The sequence below is a fragment of the Sardina pilchardus genome, chromosome 21 (assembly GCF_963854185.1).
Source record: "Sardina pilchardus chromosome 21, fSarPil1.1, whole genome shotgun sequence".
NCBI classification, from domain to species: Eukaryota; Metazoa; Chordata; class Actinopteri; order Clupeiformes; family Clupeidae; genus Sardina; species Sardina pilchardus.
In genome coordinates, this window is record NC_085014.1 from 28,347,536 (window position 1) to 28,360,925 (window position 13,390).

General features: G+C 46.4%; 1 protein-coding gene across 1 annotated transcript in view; it reads right to left on the reverse strand.

The window, feature by feature from the left end:
- The window catches only part of kdrl (kinase insert domain receptor like), a 45,334-nt gene that overhangs the window by 21,060 nt on the left and 10,884 nt on the right, over positions 1 to 13,390 (reverse strand). Inside the window, exons 4-12 of the mRNA XM_062524373.1 lie at positions 11,938 to 12,065; positions 10,204 to 10,366; positions 9,886 to 10,028; positions 9,408 to 9,561; positions 9,192 to 9,315; positions 8,846 to 9,015; positions 7,141 to 7,297; positions 5,100 to 5,214; positions 867 to 975 (exon numbers count right to left, since the gene is read on the reverse strand). Of these exons, the coding sequence (XP_062380357.1) occupies positions 867 to 975; positions 5,100 to 5,214; positions 7,141 to 7,297; positions 8,846 to 9,015; positions 9,192 to 9,315; positions 9,408 to 9,561; positions 9,886 to 10,028; positions 10,204 to 10,366; positions 11,938 to 12,065 (1,263 nt within the window). The remainder of the gene's footprint in view (positions 1 to 866; positions 976 to 5,099; positions 5,215 to 7,140; positions 7,298 to 8,845; positions 9,016 to 9,191; positions 9,316 to 9,407; positions 9,562 to 9,885; positions 10,029 to 10,203; positions 10,367 to 11,937; positions 12,066 to 13,390) is intronic.

Sequence of the window (13,390 nt, forward strand, 5' to 3'; positions counted from 1 at the left end):
GATACCCCCCACATTCACACACACCCACACACACACACACACACACACACACACACACACACACACACACACACACACACACATACACACACCCATATACTATGCATATACTCACACATACACACATGTACCCTCTGTCACATATACACACACACCTATGCTCACACAGACACAACCACAAACTCACACAGACATATAAAAATGTCTTTCCTGATCAAGCCTGCATCATCTTCTTGTTTGCCTCATCCTGACCTGGAGTCAGCTCCTTTGACAAAGTACTGTCACTCTGGTATGTTCCTTATATCCTCCGAGTGCTCTCACGACTTCAGCTCCCCTCCAAGGATATTACTTGCGTTTGCTGGATGCCCTGACAGCTGATTTGCACTCGATTACATAACGGGCCTGGCTGCTTTTTTCATTTTAGAAGAACATTTGGAAGCGGTCAGCAGCATATTAAAAGTGATTCAGCGTGCAGAATGGGCTATTGGAAAAGAGAGATGACCTGCCGGCACAATAGAGCAGCCATGCAGCTCACGTCCGTGCCATTAGAGTGCTGCCATATGGCTCTGGACATGTTTTGCCTTCTGTCCTCAAGTCTGCCTGCCGTACAGGAAGATGGTTTCAATTAATGCCCCCCTCCGGTCCGCTTTATTGCACAATCCAATCTGTGCATTCTTGGCTTTGGCGAGGTGATTCGTTACATATGTGTAGGTCAATATAAAGCAAGCACTCACCCAGTACAGTATGGCTGGTTGTAAAAATAAAAACCAGTCAAGCATTTCTCTCTAAAACTGCTCAGACTGTACAGTTCTGAAAGGCTTTTGCTGTTCAAACAACTTCTCGCTACAAATTGTTGACCCACTTACCGTTGACGTAGAAAATTGTGTCCATTGTGTGTTTGCCAACTTTGTTGATGGCTTCACAGGAGTAGACGCCTGACACATTGGCTGCAGCCACCACCAGGGTGCTAATGGTCTGTAGAAAAAAGTAAAAAGCAAAAAAAATCTTACAAGCCTTATTATGTACAATCACAATGGCATATTCATGCCGAGCTTCATCCAGTGGAAGTTTTCATCAGTATCACTTGGATTATTGGCCCTTAGCAGGTGGGCTAAGGGTCAGGCTAAGCCCCAGCCTTTTTCCACCCTCTGGTGCATTGCATTAATACAAGGATACATCTGGAGTTTTAAAATCCGAGGCACCTCTCGCAGGCCCGGCACAGAAGGAGAGCCTGGGCTCCATGTCATTTCCTGACAAGCGTTTACAATGCCACACTCAATTCTGTCACTATTGGAGTGGAACCCATTTAATGGCTTGAGTAGACACAATAATAAGTCTGATTTGGGCCGGCAGCCAGATTCAGGGGGTTCTGTTTTGTGTCCAGAATGACATCTGTTTTCAGACGCCGTCACATCAAACACTATGAAATGCTTTGGGGTGTATTGTCTGAGTGGCACACTATTTGTACAATGTAAACTTCCTGGGGTTTCCGAAGCCATTGTGATACCTTGACATGGCATACAAAGGGCCTTTTCTATGAGTAAGTGGGCTGTTTTCAGCAAGTTTTTATCAACGCTGTTTCTGGGTCAGCTCTAGACACAGATGATGCGGCTTAAGCCAAGAGAAATGCAAAATGCACACACTGAGCGCGCTCCAAGACTGGCTCACGCAATCCAGCTTGGATAAATCTGTTTGCAGCAGAGATGTTATTCTAAGACACCGTGACATGGTTGCTTACAATGCATTGCAACAACATATGCCATAATTCCTAATGTCGTCTAGTTGTAAAAAATGTCTAGGGAGCAAAACATTGATTATTCTGGCATCAGAGCTTGATGAGCTTGACAATGTAGTGAAATATGTCTACATCTAGTTTATGCATTACTGGCACAATTAATGTGTGTGTGTGTGTGTGTGTGTGTGTGTGTGACACACACACAAGAACAAGAGAAAAAGAAAGCCTGAGAGCGATGTGGGTGGAGAAAGCAAGGAAGGAAAGGAAGACGAGGAATGGAGACTTTGGGCAAGCATACTTGTGCATGTGTGCTTGGCTGAGCTGTGTGAGTGTGTGTGTGTGTGTGTGTGTGTGTGTGTGTGTGTGGTGTGTGTGTGTGCTTGTGTGTGCTTGTGTGTGCATATGTGTGTGTGTGCCGGGGGGCGGGGGGGTGGGGGTTGTTCTTTGTGGGTATACAAATACGTATCGCGTAAACATTTGGATAGTCAATTTACCACAAAGAAATCCAGCGTGTGCCTGAAAACAACTGATGGAAACAGTGTGTGCTTGTGTGGCAGTGTAACTCAAGAACATGCCATCCGAGCTCCAAAGAATCGCTTTCGCCCTCCAGGCCTCCAGTCCTTGGGTGCTGACCTGACCAGACATTCTGTGACCCCTCTCACCTGCCCCCATCTCTTGCTTCCAGCCACTTTGACCTAACCTGTCTACCCCCACCCCACCTTCAGACGGTCATTACTGGAGTCCGTGTGAGGGAGAGGTGGAGGGGAGGAGGGCTCTTTGCCAGGCTGTAGCTCCTAGGGCACCGGGGGATTTATGTGAAGTGACAAAGAGGAATTCACCCTTACCGAATCTCCCCCCCACCCCCCTCCGAGAGCGGGCCTTGTTATCACTGACCCCTGCACCCTCTCCTCGTAAACCAACAGCGAATTCAGGCCACCAGAGCCTATTAAAGTGACCAGCCCCAGGATTTACTTTCACTGCAGATTTAAACTGATGCCCAGTACACGTGGGCACAGAGCCATGTAAGCCCTCTCTACCTGCTCATATTTATGGCTTTCATCACATACGCCGGAGTGGACTATAGAGTCCTGAAGGCATCGTCAGAGCAGAGGAGAACAATCATAAATCTCAGTCTGAAGCTCTGGAAGAAATCCAGTATTTACACAACCAGTTTCACTAGTTTGACAAAGTTCAATTACTACCCTAACATGTTGTTACATATGCACTTTCATTATTCGTTATTGATTGTTTACATTTTGTTTACTGTTGGCTTAGAATGAACGAGCCCAAGCCCACAGATCTGAGCCCAGTGTTTCAGACAGGCACAACAGGCACTTAGTGTGCTTCCTATGCAGGCTCATGCTGCTGCAACAGCAACCTCTGCCAGGGCATGCACACAAGCACCAGCCACGCTGGCATCACAACTGTGCCAGGGCATACACACAAGCACCAGCCACGCTGGCATCACAGCTGTGGTGTGCTTTGGCAGTGTGAGGGCAAACAACAGGTCAACACCAGAAAAACAGCAGCTTTTTACTGTAAACATAGGCTCGTTGAGAGGGACAACTTGAATGGCCATGTAGGTGGCACTAATAATGAAGTCACTTAATGAAGTCACTTCATTGGAAAGGAAGCACAAGCAGAAGCATAAAGCCATCTGAGCAGCTCTGGTGGGCACATGGAAATGAGTTCATCACGGCTTTATGAGCGGGATGGTTAAATGCAATCAGCACTGCACCATTTGCTTTATGTCTACAGGCCTGCGTCTTCCTCCTGTGGGACCAGTAGGCACAGATCTGGGTGATGCATTGGGCCTGGCTGCAGTTTTATGTGAGCTTTACAGGTCTGTGTGTGTGTGTGTGTGTGTGTGTGTGTGTGCGCTGGCCACAGCAGAGCAGAGCTGGGATGGGAGCAGCAGCTGGTTTATTTAGAGACCTCTGGTTTAAATTGAAGGGGGATATTTTCCTCAGCAGGACGAAATGAGCTGTGGCTGTATCACACAGGCACACTCTCTCATACGTGCGTGTGCGTGTGTGTGTGTGTGTGTGTGTGTGTGTGTGTGTGTGTGTGTGTGTGTGTGTGTGAGTGTGTGTGTGTGTGTGTGTGTGTAACCTGCTTAAACCCCTTTCCTGGCAGCACAAGCATCTGTTATTGCAGTAAAAATATATATATTTAATCAGTGCAAAGATGCCAGATACAAAGAATGATTTCTTACTCCTTTTCAAAAGGGTTTTAAAATTCTTGTCAGTACCTTTTTCAAAGAGATGCTAGAGGATAAGATAGAGGTGGAACTCAAGCACTAATGAATCATTTCATGATGTTCCAGTATTGATGCCATCATGGTTTTATTTTGAATCTGTCGGACCATTTTAGGGACTTGGTATTTTATCTGCTGTGATTGAGCTTTAGAACTCTGTGTCTTTGATGATGAGGTCATGTTTAGATTTAAGTTTAAACAAATTCATTCTTCGTATTTCCCCGTAGTGGTTTTCTCTCCATGACTGCACATTCAAGGTCATCTTCCATAACTGCTGGTCACAGTTCCACTGGACTAAATCGAAGCAGATCTATGGGATCATTACAACGCGAGAATAACAAGCCATCGCTGCCAATACAGGGATTATGTAAATGTATTGTTTTCAGATGTTTGACTTTCATAGAGAGGGGTCGTGCGATTCTCCTCTCACATCCATAGATCATCCACACAATCCTCCATGAATGTGACTCATCCTCTATTTCTGTTCTTTCACTCCATAGACCATGTTTTGTCAGGTTGATATTGTACATTATGTCCATAAAAATGAATGGGGGAGACCATAACTCTTAACATGGCAGATCAGTCACTGGAAGTCCCATTTTACCATTTCCATTGTTGGCAAAGACATAACTGAGGTTTGACCTGAATGTTCATTTCATATCATGATCTAGCCATGCGTTGCAATTTTGTACAGTGAGCCAAACATCCTTAAGATTATGGTATTTTAAGCCTGATCACAGCATGTTCTCAGAAGTTGTGAAATGCCATGTGTGTCATGCTTCAACACAGATTCCCCAAATGTGACTCATCTTCTATTTCGGTTCTTTCACATTAACCATGTTTTGTTGGGTCTTAACTTGATATCGTACATAAAAATGAATGGGGGAGACCATAACTCTAAACATGACAGATCTGTGACTGTATGCTTTAACACGGATATTGAGTTGATAAAACTGTTGCACTGCACGTTTCTGGCCCATTCATCAGACCTTAGTGACTCATTTCTGTGTGTGACGCTTGGAGACATTACCAAGTGGGGGGATGAAGCAAGTGCTTTCATGAACATTCATTCAGTTTTTCTCTACAAGGAAGTGAGGGTTTACACACCTTGTTTACACCCTTCAACTCGGCGGACTTGCTGTAGATGGTCTCAACCCAGTTGTATGGGTAGTCCTCTTCTGTCTGAGCCCGCACTGCTAAGGGCTCACTCAGCAGCCTGCACCTAAAACATACAGCAGCACACAGTGTCACGCAGAGCACAGAACACAACACTGCAGACTTTTAGAGACACTTTTAGTTCAATCGATCGATTCCCTGGCATTTCCTGTAGCTCTCCTCAATTAATTGAAGGGGAAGTTGCGTTCCCTAAACACTCAGGCAGGATGTAGACACGGAAATGCCAAGGTGCATTGCCATGGCAGTGGCAGGAATTTTTGCCTTTGACTGTGATGACTGCGTCCTTCTCAGGAAAACCAAGCGCAACGTGCCAGGAAGAAGCCATTCATCCACTACTGCCTTTCACAAATGTTTATCTCCGCGGTTGACCTTCGGCGCTGGAGAGGTTGTGAGCGGCGCGCGAGCGAGCGAGTCACTCCGCGCGTCCCGGCTCCGTGTGAGACGGTGCATCCCTTGGCCCCTGGGCGTTCCGCGGGAACAAAAGGCTCGGCTCTGCGTCTTTCTAAGGAGAGGAACAATCGGCCCTAATGAGAACAGAGGCCGAGGAGGAAACGGCAGCGTGACAGGAAGGGCCGAGCAATGCGTCAGCGCTCACAGGAAGCCCCCCCACTCTCTGGCCAGGGGAGATAAGGCTGATCCTCAGACCTTGGCGGGTCAACAAGGGACGACTGATAACTTCTCCGCTCGCTGATAAAGAGCAACACGCTCTCACCCCCACCTCCCCCTCCCAATCAGCCCACTGTGATCATACCAAAATCACTTCTCATGACACTAGTGGTCAGTTGGCTGACAAATGGACTTCACGGAACTTGTGCAGTTTGGATTTTCAACAGTGATTTTTTTTGTCATTCATCAGGCAATGGTGAATGACCTGACAAGCGCTCTTCTCTCATTAGCTGTTGAAGAACAGGCTGTTTCAGCATGTGCATTTATGAGAGGCGGTTGCTATTGCCAGTTCTGATTATCTTTAAAGCTGCAGAGAGAAGCACTTTGGCTTCGTTGACCTTCTGTTATTTCTGTCACAAATTTGGCCAACCGAGCTCTTTGACAAATAATTACTTGCAATTAACAGGAGCCCTTGTCAAGTTGCACCACCCGACGAGTAACACAATTTAGTTCCTCATTGTACGCTGTCCAAATCTTGTTTTCGTAGCTGTTTGCTGCAGAGATAACCCTTTGGTAATGGTCTATTGTTTGGCTGATCCTAGGGGCTCAAAGGACTCCTGCTGTAGCAGTTCTGATGGGGCTCTATGGAAATTTGACTGTTTTTTTCTCTCCTGGAGGTTCAGTAAGAGGCCAACATTTACATAGGGCCTCTTGGTGAAAGCATGTGTTGTCTGAGATTAATGGAGCCTTTTTCCATCCACATGATCAATGCAAAGGAGCCTGTCTATTTAAGAGCCATTATAGACATGTGGAGATATTTGAGACGCTGGACCTGAATTCAAGAAATATGAACCATATTCAATATGGTCCAAAGCCTCTACTGCAATAGACCTGAGATGTGTCAGATAAAAGAGCAAATCTACTAACCCATATGCTGCTTATAACAATGTACCCTGACTTTAAAAAACACAGTAAAAAGTAGAAACAACATGAGTTCAACTTCGGATCAGGGCTTACTCTCTGTTCTGTTTTAATGAGCCGTGGTGGGCGTTTGACCGGCTGAACTCAGGTCAGATTGACTGGTTAATTCTTATTTATTTATGAATTCCTCAGTGGAAGCTCAGTTACTCTGGTCTGAGATCAAGCGCCAGTCCACGCAGATTAAGCATGTCAATTACCCCATGATAACTTATGGACCCTCACCAAAGGCCCACAGGGAGATGCTAAATCAAGATTAAGAGAATTTAAAATGAAAATGAAATAGCATGAAATCGTATCATGTTGTGCAATATCTCAATTCAAATTACCAAGGTTCCCTGACAAACCAAATATCAAATATGCGAATGAAAACAGATGACACACTTACTCTTGAAAGTCTGGATTGGGGTCACAGGGCTGCCAGAACCAGGTGACCTCTGGCATGGGATAACCGAATGCAGTACAGGTGAGGTGCTGAGGCTGACCTTGGGTGATGGACCGCGGCTCCTTGGTCATCACACCCTCCTCAAGAATCACCGGCTTTACTAAAAACACACAGACACAAGCAAGGGGGTTTACAAACACACACACACAGACACACACAGACACACACAGACACACACAGACACACACACACACACACACACACACACACACACACAGACACACAGAGGGCTTGGGGTCAAGGCCAGTACACCTCTGCCGTTAATGAGCATATTTCCAGGTTGTGTGTCAAGTCCACTGTTCTGAATGACATAAATGCTTTGTGCAGGGCTGCTCTAAGGGCTGCTCTTAGCAGCGCAGCGGTCAGGGTCCCGCATGTGAAAGTGATTTGTCTGGACGCTCGTCCCAGGCAGGTGGGGAGAGCGCGGAGAGGAGACGCGGGCTGATGAGGTGCAGAGCTGCAGCCATCTCTGGGAGGCGGCTCCTATCACCTCATCCCTCCGCACCAGCCCAAGGGGTCGCCTGCCCGCTAGCACTGATCTCAGATCTGGCTTTTCTCAACGCCAGCCCCTCAGCCCCTCTGTCCCATTTCTGCGCTCTCTTCTATTTGCTTATATCTGTCTCTCTTCCTCATCCCTGCTCTGGGTTGCGTTTGCTTCACACACACACACACTGTAGGGGGTGAAAGAGAAGCAAGCACGGACGACCAGAGCAATAGCCTGACTTCAAACACTTGATGAATGTGATGTTTAAAATAGTTCCCTAATTGCTCCCAGGGATCTTTGAAATCTGTTTCCATTGTTTGTAACTCCAAGTTGTGTGTGTGTGTGTGTGTGTGTGTGTGTGTGTGTGTGTGTGTGTGTGTGTGTGTGTGTTTTTGTCGGGCCCATAATAATATGTTGTGCAGAACAGGACAGTGAACAACCATAAACGATTTTATATGGAGTAGAAGGGGAGCCATCTCTCCAGTCTGGCAGCAGGGTGGAATTCTTGGAAACCGTGCTGGGGTACGGGGAAGAAGATGAACGGCACAGCTTCTTTTTCCCCTCTTAGTGTTTGTGAGAAACACACTGTCCACATCATTAACACGTATTCTCTCTCTCCCCTCCTCCTCCTCTGGATCTCTGTGCTAAATCATGCTGACGCTACGACATGCCATGGCGGCCACGTCACGGCTCTCTGGAGCTCGGCGGCCGTCAGCGTGCTGCTAACGACGGAGACGCCGTCTCATGATCTGTCAGAGTCACTTAGTCTCCCCCCAACTGTCCGTAGGCCTGTGAAGCGCTGTGGACCAGACGCTAAGAGGCGTGCTGAATGGGTGAGCGGTCTGAGAGGAGAGTCGGGTCAGAGTGAGCAAAGACGAGGCTGAATGTTGCATGCAGTTCAGCTCAGAGCGGAGCTCTCACATACCCCACCCCCCCCCCCAACCCCCCAACCCCCCAAAGCCCTTTCAAAGAGACCGCTAACCAGCTCCAGATGCAATGGCTATGTCAGTCTCGCTCTGAGAACAACAACCCGAGAAATTCCTCTCATTCCTCCAGACACTACCTGCAGCCCGGGCAGCATGGCCCACAATGCTGTGGAAGAACGCTGATTCATCTGCCTGCGTTCAGGGAGAAACATGCGTCGGTCAGCCCTGCTATACGTACCCTCTACCACCAGGCTGTAGCTGAGATTCCGGGTCATGGCGGCTGCTCCGTTTAACACCTCGACTGTGTAGAGCCCAGTGTGTTCCCACTTCACTTCTTTGATGATGAGCCTGTGGCCCGACATACGATAGCATGTGGCATTCTTCGGGATGCGTACATTATTCTTATACCTGCACACATTTCACACCCAACACTTACAATTTGCACTGAACAAAATGAGGCCTGTCTTGCATGATATACTGATACGGTTGGGTAAGCACAATGGCAAATATGAATAACTGAGATGTGTCGTACATAATGTTGTAAATGTAAGTGCCTGACAAAATGAGCAAGGCTTAGAGCTTACCAAGTCACTTCAACTTCTTTGGGTTTTGGATAAGTATGGACAAAAGGTTCAAACATCACTTTGTCAAATTCCTGAACTGTATTGGTTTGAGGACCTTGGTGTTCCAGTTTCAAAAACGGATGCTCTGGAGAAAAAAAAAGCCAAGATGAATGAAAGAGGAAAAAGGAAATGCAACAAGTGGCAGCTAGACGGAGGTGTCTCTCAGCGAGTCCTTACTGTAGATGTTGACCTCTACTGTGCTGTTCTTCTGGTTCTCAATCTCAGCGAAGCACGTGTAATTGCCCATGTCCTGCATGGTTACCCTGGGTAGAGTGAGTTCACTCATCTTTATGAGTCCTTTTTCGATGCCTCTGCCAGGCATAACTGTGCCCTGTAGATAGAAACAAGACAGGTGGGTGACCACAAGGGCCATAACACACTCAGCTACAGTACATCATAAGTGATTAGAAACGTTTCACTATTTCTGCTGTGTATTTGAAAATGTAGTATTTGAAAAACAAGAGTCTAAAAATCGCAAATGGCTTTTCACCACTCAACACTAGTTTACACCTGGAGTACATTGAACACTGAGTTACAGATCAGAGAACACTTTCCACTGATGTTTGTTTGTTCGGGGAAGTGTGTGAAGGGTTGCTCTCAGGATTCAATAAGGCCATGGTGTTGTTAGTACAGTTAGGGCCGAGTTCATTCTTACATCGGGGTGCTGCCAATGAAATATGACTTTGCCGTTTGAGTCGGTCTCTGCTGAGCACTTGAGGACTAGGTCCTCCCCGACTAGACGCTCCACAGGTTCATCACGATGTGGGCGGATGATCTTCACATTCCTCAGCACTTTAGCTAGAAGTGAAGAAAGAGTAATGTCAGATATTTTATGTCAATCCCATGTAAGGATTCTATTCTCTGTATTATGTTTAATCATCTAGGGGAAAATGACACACATTTCGAAAGATTATTTTAAATTATTTGATTATTTTGTCTTTGTGCTTCAAATAATGATAACCAAGGCACTTACTTGTTCTTCTAATAATGAACTGAGAAGTGTATGGCCTGCCACTGACAGTGGTTGAGCATTTCAGCAGCCAATAGTAGTCGTACTCGGTTTTGTACGGAACTGTAAAACCTTCCTTAGGATCCCATTTCACCTTTTCCCTGAGATCATCTGGGATAGGTGGACTCTAAGCAGAAAGAGTGGTAAACATCAACATCTCTAACAATGATCTAAAAATGATACCATGAAAAACATGCTTGACATGAAACCCTTTTTAAACACTTAAGACGTGTCTATTGCCTGCCTATGCATGGAAAAACGATATGGCGTCTCTTGTTTTTACTCCACTTGTTCTCTTGTTTGTTCTAGAGCCAAGTGTTAGGCTGGAGAGGGAGGGAAGGAAGGATGCAGGAAGCGGGAATACCATAGATCTCCCTCTTGCAGGAAGGTCACACAACTATCTGTGCCATCGCACTAAGACGGTGTTTGTCCATAGCAAGCCATTGTCAGACTCAGCTATACATCAACTGTATGGCAGCATGGCATGGCAGCATGGCAACAGGCTCTGTAAATGACTACTTGTTGCTCATAGTGCAGCCTTACCACCATTGTGTGACATCAGTGAAGGAGCTCTCTGTTCCCCCTACTTTACGTATAGAAAACCATGTGCATGTAGGCCTACAGTAAACAGGAACAATAGGTTGCAGTAACAACCTAGTGTTCTTCTGTGGCCAGATTTATTCCAAGAACAAAACTAATTTGTCTTCGTTAAGTATCTATTAACCTCGTTAACCCCCTGAGAGGCACGCTGTTTGGCTCAAATGTTGTTTTTTTTTGTTACCTGCATTTCCTGGACGTGGTTTGCAAAACAGGGTGCATTAAATATAGACCAGATGGCTCTATTCTGGGAAGACTAGTGTCTACAACCGGCTTCCTGTCCTTTACAGGAAGTAGACAGGATGACTCCCCTTGCCGCCTGAGCCTCCCTGTTCTCTGCCACTGTCCCTCTCCTTTCCCCTCCGGAGTGAGAGCTTTCAAGGGTGTGAGAAACCCAGAGACGCCCACGGTCCCAGGCACCTTTTTTTTTTTGTCACTGCCATGTTACACAAAAATCCTCCCACACCCCCCATTGATGGCTTCTCTGACAAACCTCCTGTTTTGGCACATCAAACAAATAAGCACACAGTAGCTCTCTCTTCATCAGATCACTGGTCAACCTGCTGACCTCAGATTTCCACTAAGTGATGCTTTCTTTTGGCTGTATTTAGTCCAGTCTAAGATTAGACGTAGTCTTAGTTGTGCTGTTAGTCGATCTGAGGTTTTTTGGTAAAGCTCAGATTTAATTCCAATTTACTGTTCCATTATTTTGGTGGTATAATTCTGTTTTTTGATATATTGACTCAATTTTACATTTCTTTCAGGTTGTCAATGTTATGAGTAGGGTTAATGTAAGTATATATATTATTAAAGGTGCTATAAGTTAAATATTGGCTTCACCGACAACAATGGTACAGCTAGGATATTCACACTTCAGACCTTAATTTGCAGCCTGCAAATAGTGTTTATGTTTATCGATCTTTGGATTACCAGATTAACCTACTTAATGCTCTCAAAGATTTTAATTTTGGACAGCAATACCTGTTTTAAACCCTAGTGGTTGTTACATAAATAATAATTAAATTAGATCAATTAAAATGCATTGGGTCTAAAGAAGTATCTGGTAGTTCCAGCTACGTAGATATCAAAAGTTCAACTTACAGTCTCCAGGGTGACATTAAAGTCAGGTGATGTTGTTCTGCAGGGTATTAGGACAGATTTGTCACTTCTGTAGGAGAACAGCACCTGTGGACTGTTTATGATGCGCTCCACGAAAGGTTGAGCATAATCTGTCAAAAGGATAGAGTATATTAAATGGGTTTCCACACATGTGTAGTTACAATAAGAAGAAGCAGACCTCAGGGACACAGCCTATAGTATTGCTGTTTCTTGTGTTTCTCTGGAAGCGTTACAGCCTTTCTTTCATTCTTTTCAGAAAAAAAAAAGCTTTTGACCACCGGCCAGTCACCGGACAGGTTCAATTGAAACCCAATTGCTTGTCAGATTCTGCATTATTACTGAACTGTGCTCACGGCGCGAGCTGCACGTATGCCTGCGTTTAGTTCCAGACAGAACCGGTGCGGCTCCTCTCGTGACAGCTCATCTATCGCGTGTTTACTCCTCTGATCGTGAGGACTCGACTCGGAATCCAGGGTCCAGTCTGGGGCCTCCCACCCAGGAGTGAAATCAAATCTCCCCGACAAATTGAAATTGGCCTCCTCTCCAAACAGCTCCCCCCCTGTTTGCCTCATACGGCGCTAGATAAAGAAACAGACTGGTGATGGAGCTATTAAGTCACTGTCGTCCAGAACCGAAGCCCGGCCAGACGCTGCACTGACTGCCCGCGACTGCGGAGGCATGCTGTGGGACTTGTGTGGTTAAACAAACACGCTGGTGTGAGCTAAGCACAATGTTTCTCCTGTAAAACGAGCGCAAATTTGTCAAATATTATGGTGCGATGTCGGGAGGGCAACTCTGAAAACAAACATGGCTGATTGTCTCTAATAAACGGTAGACGTGGCTGAGCGGGGGGGCGGGAGATGCTGCTGGCCTGCGGCTCACAGGCTCAGGCAGGACACTAGCGCTTACTGTAGCTGCAGAGGAGCGCTTTTCTGGGGCAAAGTCCACAGGTCCCTCAGGCCTCCAGTGAGGCGCCGAAGCCATCCCCATATCTCCCTGGTATTTGGACCATGTGAAATAACACCACCAATGTCCTCTCAGCTGATCTCATCATCGGGATATTTATTGATCTAAAGGGGTGTTGATTTCCAAGCTATTCCTACAGCGACACAACCTGTCATCAGCTTATCTCCGAGGGAGGAACGGTGAGTGTCAATCTATGTGGACTGATGTTCCCACAAACTGCATAGTCGCTGACTTGCAGTGTCCAGGCTTGGCTTGTAAGGTGCTTTCATTTGAGGCACTGCCGGCTTGACTGGAAAAACAGAAGCTGAAGCAGGAAATAATAGCCAATGACCAGGGCTTCCGACGCAATCACACTCCACTTCCAGCCTCCAGAAGGAGCCTGGCCCCACACGAGCGCCTTCCTCTCCCCGGCTCCCCATATGGGCACCTCCGAGTTCCTTTTGCCCCGACGAGCCCCAGCCCTCTGCAG